The sequence below is a fragment of the Mustela nivalis genome (genome assembly GCF_964662115.1).
Source record: "Mustela nivalis genome assembly, chromosome: 6".
NCBI classification, from domain to species: Eukaryota; Metazoa; Chordata; class Mammalia; order Carnivora; family Mustelidae; genus Mustela; species Mustela nivalis.
This window is the reverse complement of record NC_139025.1, coordinates 151,297,007-151,311,160: the sequence shown is the minus strand read 5'-3', so window position 1 is coordinate 151,311,160 and position 14,154 is coordinate 151,297,007. Positions and strand designations below refer to the sequence as shown.

Below are 14,154 nucleotides of genomic sequence, written 5' to 3'. Positions count from 1 at the left end.
CCCACGTCAAGAGGCCGCTGCTCTCAGGGCATAAGGCTCATGCAATCTGTGTATGTGTTAATTTAATTAACTGAGGCGAAATTGGCAAGTCTGTCTAATAATCTGTCTAATATCATTAGAATTTTGTTAAGTGCCTTGGTAGATAGAAGAAAATTTCAGAATGTGGCTCCTGAGCTCACTGAACTCATGATCTAGTTGGAGAAATGTGCCATACGGATCTGAAATACTTAGAAAACCATTAAAAATTGACTTTGATGTTGGCTTTAAAAATAGCCAAAGCTCAGGAAAGAGGCCAGTGAGGAGCAAAGTGTCAGAAGACACGGACTTGAGCCACACTCAGGAGGCGTGGATGGGACTGGGTGTGCGCATAGACGAGAGGCGTCTTGGGTAGGAGAGTCCACGCAGAGGCATGAGGGAGGGAAGGGCCTGACATATAGTTGGTCTGACATTTCTAGAATGGAGATGTGGGTGAGGGTGAGCAGGGAGGAGTAAGACCGGAGAACAAATTAAGTAGAACCTCTGCTTAGCACTGGACAGATGCAGAGTAAAGGACTTCTGTAACCCTGGGACCATTTACTACTCTCACAGCAAATGGTGGTCAAGCAGTTGAGCTGTGGGATCAAGTCTGGCCCCACTAGTTGGGGGCAGCTTGGCGGTGGGAAGTGGTGGATGAGGCACTTCCTGTCTAAGATCCCTCTTTTGCATTTGTAGAATGTGAAGAATAGGTCATTTGTTTGAAATGTTGAGCACACGTATCCTTTTTGTTAGACGAGAGTTTACTGGGAAACCCGATTATGAAGGAGGAAAAACAGGAGCTGCTCCGGGCCCTTGCAACCCCACCCCCAGGGTTCTGGGTACCTGTGGGTGTCCCTTATTGCGGCCCCCAGGACTCCTTGAAAACCACTGTTTTTAATGAACTCTCAGCTCTTACCTGCTATGATTGATTACTGACTAGATGTGTGGGAGGGACGAGAAGAGAATCATAACCAACCACTGCAGCTTGTTTGACAGGAGGAAAGGCAGACCCCGTCTTTAATGAGAGCCTGCTGTTAGTGTGGGCCTCTCACCTGTGTTCTTTCATGTCCTCCTCCCACTACCTCTGTAAGGTGAGGCTTTTCATCCTCTTGTTACAGCCGCGGAGTCTAAGACCGTTAGAGGTCACATAACTGGCCCACGGCCGTCCGCGTGTCAAGGTAGAACCAATCTTGGATCAGACTCCGTCTGACTCCAGGGTTTATGCCCTTCGTCTTGTGCGTTGCGGAGTGGTCTTGACAGCAGGAGGAAGGGGCATTCTGGGAGAGGGAGTTGCTCCAGTTCGGGAGGAGTCACAAGCCATTCCAAATGGGAGCATTCCGGTACAGACAGTTCAGAATGCGGTACCAGAGGCTTAGCCGCAGAAATGTGAGATCTGTCCGCATAGATCTGATGAATGAGGTTTTGAGAATGAACAATGGGAGAGAAACTGCCACGGGTTGCTTGGAGGTACCAAAGCCATGCCTAGGGCAGGGAGAAAGTGCAGAGGGTACGAATGAGGGGTGGTAGTTGGGCGTGAGAGTAGAGATGCAGAAGCCAGATTGCAGGGAGCTGAAGAAGGAAGAAAGCACCAGAAAAATGGATTAGTGGTGTGGGTCATGTTGGGCAGAGACATAATGGGCAAACGTTGGATGTTGACTGCCTAAAGAAGAATCACAGGAAGGACTTTCATTCTCTAGACACTGGCATTTACAGCATGCATGAGAGCGGGGGGAGGCCGTCCGCGTGACCCGGCCTGGTCTAGGTGGCAAAAAGCATCAACTGAGTACTGGTATCGCCTTGGTGTGGTTACCACATTCACCCAAGGGCAAAGCTGTGTTTCTGGGAAAATTAAATGACTCTCGTGGCTCAAAATGTGATAGGAAAAAAACAAGGGATTTTGTAGCACTGGAGCCCAGTCTCCTAACTGTACGAGAGAATCCAGGACAGAAGTCCCATGAGGCCGTGTGATTTCAGCGATGTAACCTCTTCTAGAGGAGATCCGCCTGTGCACCATGCGGTTTCTCTGTCCATTGTCAGAGGGCAGGTTTGTTCCCTCTGTTTCCAGAATGAACTGTCAGAGCTGTATAAATCCGGGTGTGGATATGCTCTATAGACTCGAGTTTTGGGTTAGTGTGCTGAACTTGGCAGCAACTTCTTTCTCTTCTCTGTGTCTGTAGGAAGCAGAACATCAGAGGGCCATGCAGAGGCGCGCTATTCGTGACGCCAAAACTCCCGACAAGATGAAAAAGTCCAAATTCGTAAAGGAAGACAGCAACCTCACCCTCCAGGAGAAGAAGGAGAAGATCCAGTCGGGCTTGAAGAAGCTAACAGAGCTTGGGACAGTGGACCCAAAGAACAGATACCAGGAGCTGATCAATGACATTGCCAAGGTACTGCGTGCGGCATGGGCACGGGCAGGGGCAGCCTGGCCATGCGCAAACCTGTCTCAGCGGCTTGTGAGGTGACTGTAGCTGTTTGGAGGACAGCATGCCTTCAGTGCACAGTCAGGTCAGGGACCTCTTCTCTGAGGGCTTGTTGTCAGCTTCTCCAGCACAAGGACCTTGCCTGCCCTTTTATGACTTACTCCATGGCCTATGTCACTAGGGAGAGACCCTAATCAGAGCTTCCTATGCCTTGATTTGTCTTTGGCCTTAAGGAAGATTTTTTAATGACTGCTGTGACACATAAATTCACATCCAGTGGGTCATGAAATACTTGATTTGTGTCAGTCTTCCCAAGTAAGGGGATCTGGTGTGGGCCCAGAGTGTGGGCTGGCCCAGTAAGGCCGTACCATGCACACTAGGGAGCTTGCTAACTGATACAGTAAGATGATCTTTTCTTCCCTCTCCTGACACCGTATTTAGAGGTTAAACCAGCTTTGCAAGCAAATTATAAGAACATGGAACTCTGTAAAAATAACATATTTCCCGGGGCGCCTGGGTGGCTCAGTGGGTTAAGCCGCTGCCTTCGGCTCAGGTCATGATCTCAGGGTCCTGGGATCGAGTCCCGCATCGGTCTCTCTGCTCAGCAGGGAGCCTGCTTCCTTCTCTCTCTCTCTGCCTGCCTCTCAGTGTACTTGTAATTTCTCTCTGTCAAATAAATAAATAAAATCTAAAAAAAGTAACATATTTCCCTGCCTGTAATACAGATGGGGAAAATATAGACAGGGATAAAGATTAATGAGATCTGAATTTCTTTGCTAATTTTTGAACATAAACTGATGTTGTTGGGACACCTGGGTGGCTCAGTTGGTTAAGCATCTGCCTTCTGCTCAGCTCATGATCACCCAGTCCTGGGATGGAGCAGCAGGGAGTCTGCTTCTCCCTCTGCCTCTGCCCCTCCCCCCACCCATGGCTTGTTCGTGCATGTGCTCTGCTGTCTCTCTAATAAATAAATAAAATCTTTAAAAATTGCTGCGTGTGATCACGCAAACAGTTGAGCACTGCTAGGCTCTGCCATGGATGATATGAGAAGCATGTGACACCTACCGTCATTTTCCTCATTTTGAAAATTGTGTCTTAGGACATTCGGAATCAGCGGAGATACAGACAGAGAAGGAAGGCGGAGCTGGTGAAATTGCAACAAACTTACGCTGCTCTGAACTCGAAGGCCACTTTCTATGGAGAGCAGGTGGATTACTACAAAAGCTATATCAAAACCTGCTTGGATAACTTGGCCAGCAAGGGCAAGTGAGTGTATATATATATATATATACTTTTTTTTTTTTTTTAAAGAATCAGCATCAAGGGAAAAAGAAATAGAGGCAACTGAAGTGACCTTGGAAGTTCTTACTTAAAATATGTGTGTTATTTTTTGCTTTAATTCTTGATTTTGCTTCTGATTGTTTGCATGATTACCTAGTTCCATTTGTTATTGTGTGATGTAAATAAATAATGGAGGGGGTACTTCAGGGTGCTTATTTCTAAACATCCCTGTTCTAAAATATCTTCTTGACCCTAGAAATGAAAGAATCATGGAAGGGGGTTAGTTAGAGCTCCCCAAACCCGGCTGTGCCTCAAAATCACTTAAGGAATATGATAGACATTTTGATCCCCTGGCCTCTCTCTATACCTCCTGGGGCCAGGATCCCAGACCCCAGCTTTTTCCCAGCTGGCTCCAGTGACGATTAGCAACATGCCCATCTTATAGGGAGGGAAACTGAGGACCCAGAGAGATGGGGTGGTAGGTCCAAGTTCTACTTGCACTGCTATCTAGGGTTAGTTTATTTTGTACTTCTCAGTTTTAAGTTTAAGAATTTTCCAACTTCAGAAAGGTTGAGAGAAGAGAGCAATATATACCCTTCACCTATTTTTGGCATTTTACCACATGAGCTCCCCTTCTCTGGCTTCGTTACTCTTCTGCCTGCACTCTGGCTCTCTCTTTCCCTCCCTGGAAGACCGAGGTGAGGCAGGGATGAAAGTTGGGCCCACCCAACCCAGCTTGTGGGGCTGGTTCCCGTGACCTTTTGGCCTTTCCCCATCATTCTTTGAGTACTTCTTGACTTCATATAGACACAGGTGTTCTGGCTCAAGTTGTACTTTCCCCTCCCCAGGCTTGGAATTAGCCATTTCTCTAAGCGTTCCTGGTGCTTTCTAATGAAGAGTGGTGTTTAGAAACCAAAATCCATGCACTAGATGTGCTCGTTGCCACAGGGTCGTTGTTGCTTGTAGGCATTCTAAGCAGACAGAGTGGCTCTGTGGTACCCCATTGCATACAGAGACACAGCAATTGATGTAATCAGGTCTGTAATGGTAGACACTTGTGTTGTTTCTAGTTATTAGAATTTTAAAAATTCTGCACCAAATACCAAAACCTCTTGTACCTAGGTTATTTTGCAGATGTGGGCATATTTTGAGGATAAATTCCTGGATGTGGAATCACTGGATCAAAGATTTTGTACAGGTGTAATTCCTATAGATCTTTCAGTTGCCTTCTATGGTGGTTACTCCCTTTAACTCCTGTACCAGCATTCCCGCCCCATCTCTTGAGGGCCTTCTGTGGAGCCTCAAATCCCAGTTCTCAGGGATCTCTAGTCTTCCCATGTTTATTTTTGAAAAATCACTTCTTACCTTGATTATCCCAATAGCCTCCTAAGGTCTATTTCTCTTTACTTGTCCCCATTCTTCTGTATTTGCTATACTGGTTTAAAGTCTTCTAAACATTACTTATTCTGAGATATATTTATTTTTGCCCTGCCAGGGCACAGGGCTTACAGGGACTCCCCTGAGGTTCAATATAGTTCCTTTATGTTGGTGTTAGAAGGTTAAATTCATGGTGGGTTTGCAAGTACAATTAAAGGCAAAAGCTATTTAGTGATGTTTCCTCTGCAGAGATTGCTCAGGTTAATCCTAATACTAACTTGCCATTTTAGAATCAGTATGTTACTCAGGCTGGTGTATGGGAAGTTCGTTTTCTGACCTCATATCCTTGAACTATCGACAGACTTGTAGTACACAGTTACATACAGAAAGTGATAATGGGGGCACCTGGGTGGCTCAGTGGGTTGATCCTCTGCCTTCAGCTCAGGTTATGATCCCAGGGTCTGGGATCGAGCTCCACATGGGGCTCTATGCTCAGCGGAGAGCCTGCTTCCCCACCCCCGCCCTGCCTGCCTCTCTGCCTACTTGTGATCTCTCTGTCAAATAAATAAATAAAATCTTTAAAAAAAAGAAAAAAGAAAGAAAGTGATAATGGCGTGATTTCCGCCCCACACACACACAGGGTCTCCAAGAAGCCTAGGGAAATGAAAGGAAAGAAAAGCAAAAAGATTTCTCTGAAATACACGGCAGCAAGACTACATGAAAAAGGAGTCCTTCTGGAAATTGAGGACCTACAAGTGAACCAGTGAGTATTTACTTTTTTACTTTGTCTTATATTTGACTTCATTACCTCTTTATCTTACTGCCTTTATTTCTGTTACGTGGTTGGTCATTTTCATATATTCTATCTACTTATATATCTGTTTAGGACAGCACTAGACCTAATAGTCAGAGTTAATTTGTCTGTCATAGAAGGGAAAGTATTTCTTCTCCTTTGTTGTGGAATATTTGCTCCAGGCTGTGTTCGTACCTGCTTGTGTGGGCCCCATCTTAACCTTTCCTCTTTAAAGGAGGATGCCATTTCTTATTCTCCTGTGTCTAAGCCAAGAATCAATAAGAATAACAAGAAGAGGAATTTACTTTATTCCATTTGAGGCTGGGAATCAGGGGATTACCCTCCTTCTCTTTCCTGGGATGTGCCAGCTTGCTGTCAACATGGTTCCTGAACCTGTCCTGGCTATCATTAGCAGGCATTGTTATATACCGACTCAGCTGGCCCTGTGACCTCTGGCAGCTGAGCTTGCTGATTTTGAGTCTGGTAAAACAACAGGTTTGTTTGAGATGAAACTTAATTTCTCTCTTTTTTTTCTTATTTTATTTATTAGATTTTTATTTATTTGATTTATTTATTTGATTTATTTATTTGTCAGAGAGAGAGCATAAGCAGCAGGGGAAGGGCAAAAGAAGACGGACAGGGAGAGCAGGCTCCACACTAACCAGGGATCCCAATGTGGGGCCTGATCCCAAGACCCTGAGATCATGACCTGAGCCAAAGGCAAATGCCTAACTGACTGAGCCAGTAAGGTGTCCCTGTAACCTAGTTTCAGAGCCTTTAACAGCAAATTTAAAAGAAGAAAGGCAAAAAAAAAGTGGGTGACATTTGAACAGTAGAAAATAATGACAAAAAGAAGGGAAGGGATATAAATATGAGACAAACTCAAAAAATACATAAAGTGCTCAACACAAAAAAAAACCTCTAAAGGACCAAGGTCTCCAACTGAAAAATGACTGGAGAAAATACAGATAGTATGCCATGATTCACAAACACACATACACATGCAAACTCAGCCAGACTCTAAAAATTCGAAGTTTTAAAATGGGATACTATTCTTTAACTACCGAATTCAAAAACATGGAAAAATATGTATGTATTATTATTAATTACTATTTTTTAAGTTAACATATAATGTATTACTTGTTTCAGGGGTACAGGGCTGTGATTTGTCAGTCTTAGATAATACCCAGTGCTCATTACAATACATACCCTCCCCAATATCCCTCACCCAGCCACCGCATTCCACCCAATCTATTGTTAGATTTCAGCAGTGCCCATGGGGAAGGCCAAGAGAATTCCTGTGATGTCATCCCTTCAGAATACTCCCCTCCAGCAACCCTCAGTTTGTTTCCTGAGATTAATAGTCTATTATGGTTTGTCTTCCTCTTTGGTTTTGTCTTATTTCATTTTTTCCTCTCTTCTCCCTACAACTCCCCACCCTGCCTCTCAAATTCCTCCTCATCAGTGAGATCATATGATAATTGTCTTTCTCTGGTTGACTTATTTCACTTGGTTTAATACCCTCTAGTTCTATCCACATCGTTGTAAATGCCAAGATTTCCTTTTTGATGGCTGCGTAATATTCCAGTGTATATGTGTGTATGTATGTATATGCATATGTATATACATATGTATGTACGTATATATACATACTACACACTTAAAAATAGTTAAGATGGTAAATTTTATGTCTTGTAGTTTTTTGTTTTTGTTTTTAAGATTTTATTTATTTGGCAGAAAGAGACACAGCAAGAGAGGGAACACAAGCAGGGGGAGTGGGAGAGGGAGAAGCAGATTCCCCTCTGAGCAGGGAGCCCAATGCCAGGACCTCAGGACCATGACCAGAGCCAAGGGCAGATGCTCAACAATTGAGCCACCCAGGCACCCCTGTCTTGTGGTTTTTATAATGAAAAAAATTAATACTCTGACCAGAAATTCCATTTTGAGGCATCTGTCATAAAAAAACAATCAGAGGTAAAAACCAAAGATTTACATATAAACATGTACCATAAGCGTAATAATGTAAACAGTAAAATCAACTTAAGTGTTGAACAGTAGATGAATGGTTAAATTTTAACTCTAACTTGGAATATTGCGTGGCCATTAAGAAGGATGCTTTCAAAGAATGTGAAAAACTCTCATAATGTTACCAGAGGGAAGATGGGTTACAGGACTATATTTATAACTTATGCTAAAAAAAAAAAAAAAAGGTAGATAAGTAAGTGGGTGGTTAGATAAACTTTATGTGAACAGAGGCACAGAAGAACATACACTGAGTATTTTAGAGATTGTCTTTGGCTTGTGAAATTATAGGTGCCTTTTCTTTTTCTTCATGCTTTACCAATTTCCAAAGTTCAATAATGAATATATGTTACTTCAGATCAGAAAACCTAAAGCAGAGGGACGCCTGGGTGGCTCAGTTGGTTAAGCAGCTGCCTTCGGCTCAGGTCGTGATCCCAGCGTCCTGGGATCGAGTCCCACATCGGGCTCCTTGCTCGGCAGGGAGCCTGCTTCTCCCTCTGCCTCTGCCTGCCTCTCTGTCTGCCTGTGCTCACTCTCTCTGACAAATAAATAAATAAAATCTTAAAAAAAAAAAAGAAAAGAAAACTTAAAGCAGAGGGAGCTTGCTTCTCCCTCTGCCTGCTGCTCCCCTGCTTGTGCTCTCTCTTTCTGACAAATAAATGAATAAAATCTAAAAAAAAAAAAAAAGATAACAAAGCAAACTGGTTAAAGTAAAATTATCACAGGAAGTTACCTTCAGGGAGTGACCAGTGAGGACCTCTTGTTGAATCAGATGCTCGTGTTCCGTGCGGGGACTTTGTGACCTCTCTCGTAGCTTCTCCTTGGCCTCTTTTGCATCATTCGTGGTTCTCAGCTCTGTTTCTGGGAGATAAGTTTTCTCCGTAGTTGAGTTCCAGAAATTCGGGCTGATATAATTTGATCATCTGGGGAACAACACCTTCTCCTGTTGCTATAAAATCTCCAAGCTCGTGTAAAAAAAAAAAAATTCCAAGCCAATTCATAACAGGTTGAGAATGAATGATACCTTAAATATTTTCAGGAAATAGCAGTGTATCTTTGGTGGTACTGGGTACCCAGTGCCTTGATATCTAGGGCAGCTCCCCTCATGGCTCTTCTTGTTCTTACTCCTTTTAGTTTCCTTACACACCCCTTGCAATCGTCAAACATGGTGCATTCACACACGCACCCTTCCTCCCTTTCTTTCCTCTTGATTATGCTTTTATCATTAGATTTCAGCAGTGGCCACAGGGAAGGCCAAGAGAATTCGTGTGACATCATCCCTTCAGAGGCCTTCGTGGCCGTCCTCAGTGGTCCCTCTTGCTGTGAACGCGAGGGCTGCAGGCAGAGGTTGCGTCCTCTCCCAAGGTCTTCAAGCGTGTGGCACTTAGAGTGGCGGCCCCTCCCTGCTTCACCCGTGGAAATACTTTGGACCTTTAGTTTGTACCCCTTTTCACTCTTGAAGATTTTTTTTAAATTTTTATTTATTAGAGGAAGCATGAGAGGGGGGAAGGGCAAACGAAGAGGAAGAAACAGACTCCCCGCTGAGCAGGAAGCCCAACAGGGGGCTCGATCCCAGAACCCTGAGATCAAGACCCGAGCCCAAGGCAGACATTTAACCAACTGAGCCACCTAGGCGCCCCTTGAAGATTGCTAATCTCCTTTCTACATTTCATAAAATATTTTTATACGAGAACGTAAAAATCACACCCTTACGATGTTATGTTTCAACAGGTTTAAGAATGTTATCTTTGAAATCAGTCCAACAGAAGAAGTTGGAGACTTTGAAGTGAAAGCCAAGTTCATGGGCGTTCAGATGGAGACGTTTATGTTGCATTATCAGGTGGGTACGCACCATGCAGAACCGAAAGCTCTGATGTGAAGTGGTTGTTCTCAGCGGGGCAGGAGAGTAGGTGAAAAGGAACTGGGTCGGGGATGGCTGTCCACACCCGCAGTGAGCTGGGCTGCATGCAGCCGGGGAAGGAGCAAGGGCTGCTGTGCTTCTGCCATGGTCTGCACTCCCGGAGAGCTCTGGCAGGCCGGGATATCTTCTCCAAGCTTTTGTCTGAAGCTTCTGCTTCCTGTTGTTCAGTAGCTTGAAATGTTTTCTCTCATCTTGATTTGATGTAGGGGCTTAAAGGTGTATTTGTGACAAGCTGTGTGCAAATTGCATCTTTGTAAACTAAATCCCATTTTAAATTCAGGAAGAACTCTGCAGTGAATCATTTTATAACATAATATTAGCTAATTTTTATTCTGTAGTATCTCTAGGTTTTACACCTTAGCAAAGCCCCAGGTACCTCGAGGCCTCTTGGGCTCTGTCCTCATCAGCCCCGTTTCCTTCTCACTGCTCTACCCTGTTGGCCTGGGCAGGGGCCCTCTCTGCACCTGCTGACCTCCCCCTTCCCACAAGTCCTTGTCCTTTCCTCCTCTATACATGTTACCGCTCTGACCAGCACTCCCCACACTGTGAGCTCCGTAAGGACTGTAGTGTATCTTCATTGCCTTCTCAGTGATTCCATGACTCCATGGTGCACATGCCCAGGTGCTTTTGTGAAAGGAGACCCCGTCAGGCCTTCAGGATCCCCAGGGCTGTGCGGGCTCACTAGCCCGGCTCGGGTGGCATGCTCATCCGTGCGCGGGGGCATTAAATATGGAGTGAGGATCAGGTGACCCACCAGGGCCTTCGTTCTCATGGAGCCCCTAGGATTTTTCCAGAAGCTGAACTGGTTGAACTTGAACTTGGGGGTTCTTTCAAGCACTCTGATTCTTGCTCTCTCATCGCCTGCCTCTCTTCTGAAGTTTATGGGTGAGACCGCTAACTTCCTAAAGGTGCTCCGGACAGTGGAGGGCAGTGGGAGAAGCAGGGGCTTTACTCAGGTCCAGATCCACTCCGTCTTTAGCTTCATCTTTAAGCTTCATCTTTAAACTTGGGATAATCACACCTCTAAGACTTTTATCAGCACTTAGACACTATCTGATGTGCTTACCCAGTGTGGAACTCATACATAGTAGACACCTAATAGACAGGTCCTTTCCCCCCATGTTTTCAAAACATAAAAGCTTTCTCATGTGAAATAGGAAGTAAGACTCTAGCGGACCCCATCACGACGCCCCGAGTGGCCGTGTCCTGGTTTTAGTGACGCGTGTGTTTATCTTAGATTGAAATGCCTTCACCTTCTGCAGGTGACCCATCAGTTAAACAAACTGGAGACATGATATTGTTGCTTCTGAAGTAGGAAGTCTGTATGTTGAATGAACATGCTGCTTTTTCTTTCCCTGTTTTGTGTATTTTGATATGAACCACGTGTCGTCTTAACTCCCAGTGGACCAGGACATTCTGTTGAGCAGTGTGCCCTGTTCCTCGGGCTCTCAGGGGGCTTGTGCCGGGGATGGTTCTGTCCTGGGGCACTCCTTTCTCACCCCACTTCATGTCTGTCCTTCCTCGTTCCTTCCGGGTCCCTCCTCCCTACCTTGTGTCTTGTCTCGTGCCACAGACTTGGTTGACGGGCCAAATGTTTCTTTGAACAGGACCTGCTGCAGCTACAGTATGAAGGCGTCGCAGTCATGAAGTTATTTAATAGAGCTAAAGTAAATGTCAACCTTCTGATCTTCCTCCTCAACAAAAAGTTCTACGGGAAGTAATTGATCTGTTGCTGCCAGCCCAGAAGGATGAAGGAAAGAAGCTCCTCACAGTTCCCTTTCTCGGGTCCTTCTTTCATCATTGGAAGCAAAGACCCAGCCCTGAACAGAGCCTCAACTTGATACACTCCCAACACCACCCTCTTAACCCCTCCCGATCTAATGGGACTTCTACTGCCCTTTCTTCATAGTGAAATTGTATTTCAGGCTTAGTCTGACCCTCTTGTTCCTTCCTTTTTTTCCGTCACTTAGGAAGGAGCAGATGCTCCACTAAAATCCCTCTTGGTTGGTACAAGGCTAAGAGGCTGCATGACCCTCTTGTAGGCTTTGGTGTTTGTGTGAATTAGCAACAGGGTTGGTGGGACTTGAATTCTTGTTATTTGGAAGTGGGTGCGCTCGGCACTAAGGACACGCTGGAAGGCACACAACTCGAATGTCAGGTCATCTCCAGTCACTAGCTTGTCATTTAAAGGTGAAGTTCCTGTACGTTTCCATCCTGTCGGTCAGATGAAGGGATCCAGGGTCTCCTTGGTTCTCGTCCATCCTGATTTCCTTTATGCACAGGAGCTAACAGAAGTCCCTGTTCTGGGTTCAAAGGGAACATTTCTAGCAAAGGGAAGAGACGGCTTTCAAATGTCACCATTAAATGTGAGCAGTGCTGTTGGTGTAGCTCTGATTGGGGTGGGAGAGCCCCCACTGATCACACCCGGCTGCGGGGGGGCCACAACGGTCCGCCGGGCCTGCTTTTTCTTTGCTGGTGCGCGGAAGGGGGTTCTGTTCCAGAAGATGCTCCACTCAGCCCTGTCCCTGAGGCGCGGACGGGCCAGCCCTAGCGTAGAGTGGAATTATCTTCAAAACTATTTTCTATCTTAAGAGTGCCTTATTAAAGTGTAGATTTACTTCTTGAAATGTGGGTGATAGAAATTTGGAAGATTTATATGCTTTAAAAGCCTTTAGAATACTGTAAGAAAAGTGTTTTTAAAAATTGGCTTATTTGTATATCTGAACTCTTAGAACTTTCTTATATAACTACAACACTAGGATTTATCTGCAGGGTTGCAGGGACTTAATCCTGCCTTAAATAGACCAGAACAAAAACAAACAAAACCAGCCAATGGACATAAACTTGGTATGAAGATCACTTTTCCCCACTTTTTTCTCTTCTGTTGCTACCCATGCCTGCCCTGCCTTTATTTTATGAGCTCCCATTTTTCTGGGTTTAGTCCAAAACAATTCAGTTCTAAACTTTGAGCTTCAGAAGCTTTTGTTATTACATAAAAAGTCATATACTTGGAAAAAAAAACAAACAACTGTTTATCCAGGAAAATATGTTGGAAATCATGCTACTGAGCCTCTGTGTTCTCTGATGTTTTGGTTCAGTATTCTTTTATCATAAAACAGAAAGTTTAACAAAATAAACTTACATTTGAAAATTTATTGATTATATTGGAAACCAATAAACTGTTTCATTAATAACAAATCACGTGATGTGTCCCTATTACAAATGTAAGCGTTGGAGATGTGTCTTTCCTGAGAGACCGTTTGCTCAGATGGGCCACCGCTGTGCAAGTGTGAGTTGCCTGCATCTTGACGCACCCCAGCCAGGAAGAGGTGAGGTGTGGCACGCCATCAGCCTGACCTGGTTTTTTCCTGTATTTCTGAAGATCATTTTTCAGTGAATATTTTCCTCAGCTCAAAAGCAGATGCTGTGACAAGTAGCATCACCTCAAAAACTGGGACCAACCAAAGCGTCAACCCTTTCACTTTAACAGGAGACCCATCCCAGATGCCCATCGGGCCTGCGCAGCAGACCGCGAGCAGAGTTTACAGCTCCTTTAGTAAAATACGGTGTTTGGATTATTTGTGAGGATTGTAGTTCCCTTGATACAGCTCCTAATGCAAAGTAGCACAAAACACACTTCAAGATTTTGGTGGTCGCTGGGTAGCATTACGGTTCGGATCGCACGGGAAGCGTCCAGACGAGCTCACGTTGCGGCGTTGACTCCACGTAGCCCTTCGGCCTCCTAATTATTAGCCGCCGCCTTCTCTGTCTCGTCCCTCCGCCTCTGACCTTCTCTTCCACCGGCTATGGTGACATTTCTCGTGAATTTACTTCCAGCCGTTCGGACCGCCCATCAGATCGCTGCACACAATTGCCTTTGTATCTCTGTATGAAATAAAAGGTCATTTGTTCATGTTTGTGTTTATTTTTCTCAGTTTCATTGTTAGCAGTTCCTGTTCAACAGTGTCGACCAAAGCGAGATTTAATGATTGAAAACCACAACAGAAAACAACCACCTTGCCAGTCCTTCTGAAGGAGCCAACCCAAGTCGGCTACCTGTTCACTGAATCACAGCAAAGCGATGTTTAGCCCGGGAGGTTAGCCTTTTTTAAGGGTCATCTGCTTCAAGTAGCCTCCCCAGAGAAAGAAAGCGGGGTGGGGAGAGCACATGTCCTCCCGCCACTGGTGAGCGGACAGCGGGAAGTTTAAAACCACTACAGCATCTGATCTCTTAGGAGCGGCAGCACCCCAGGTCCCTAGGGGGAAGTCACCAGAAGGGACCTGGGGAAGCTGCATATGGAAAGAGTAAACAGCAAACGGGA

The 14,154-nt window shown here is 45.0% G+C and overlaps 1 protein-coding gene across 3 annotated transcripts in view; it reads left to right on the top strand.

Annotated features, from left to right (window-relative positions):
- The window catches only part of IQGAP1 (IQ motif containing GTPase activating protein 1), a 101,387-nt gene extending 87,642 nt beyond the window's left edge, over positions 1-13,745 (top strand). For all 3 annotated transcript variants that reach the window (XM_082736140.1, XM_082736141.1, XM_082736139.1), the window contains 5 exons: positions 2,193-2,405; positions 3,538-3,704; positions 5,737-5,859; positions 9,643-9,751; positions 11,440-13,745. In XM_082736140.1, the coding sequence (XP_082592266.1) occupies positions 2,193-2,405; positions 3,538-3,704; positions 5,737-5,859; positions 9,643-9,751; positions 11,440-11,553 (726 nt within the window). In that variant the 3' untranslated portion in view covers positions 11,554-13,745. The remainder of the gene's footprint in view (positions 1-2,192; positions 2,406-3,537; positions 3,705-5,736; positions 5,860-9,642; positions 9,752-11,439) is intronic.
- Positions 13,746-14,154: the final 409 nt, after the last annotated feature.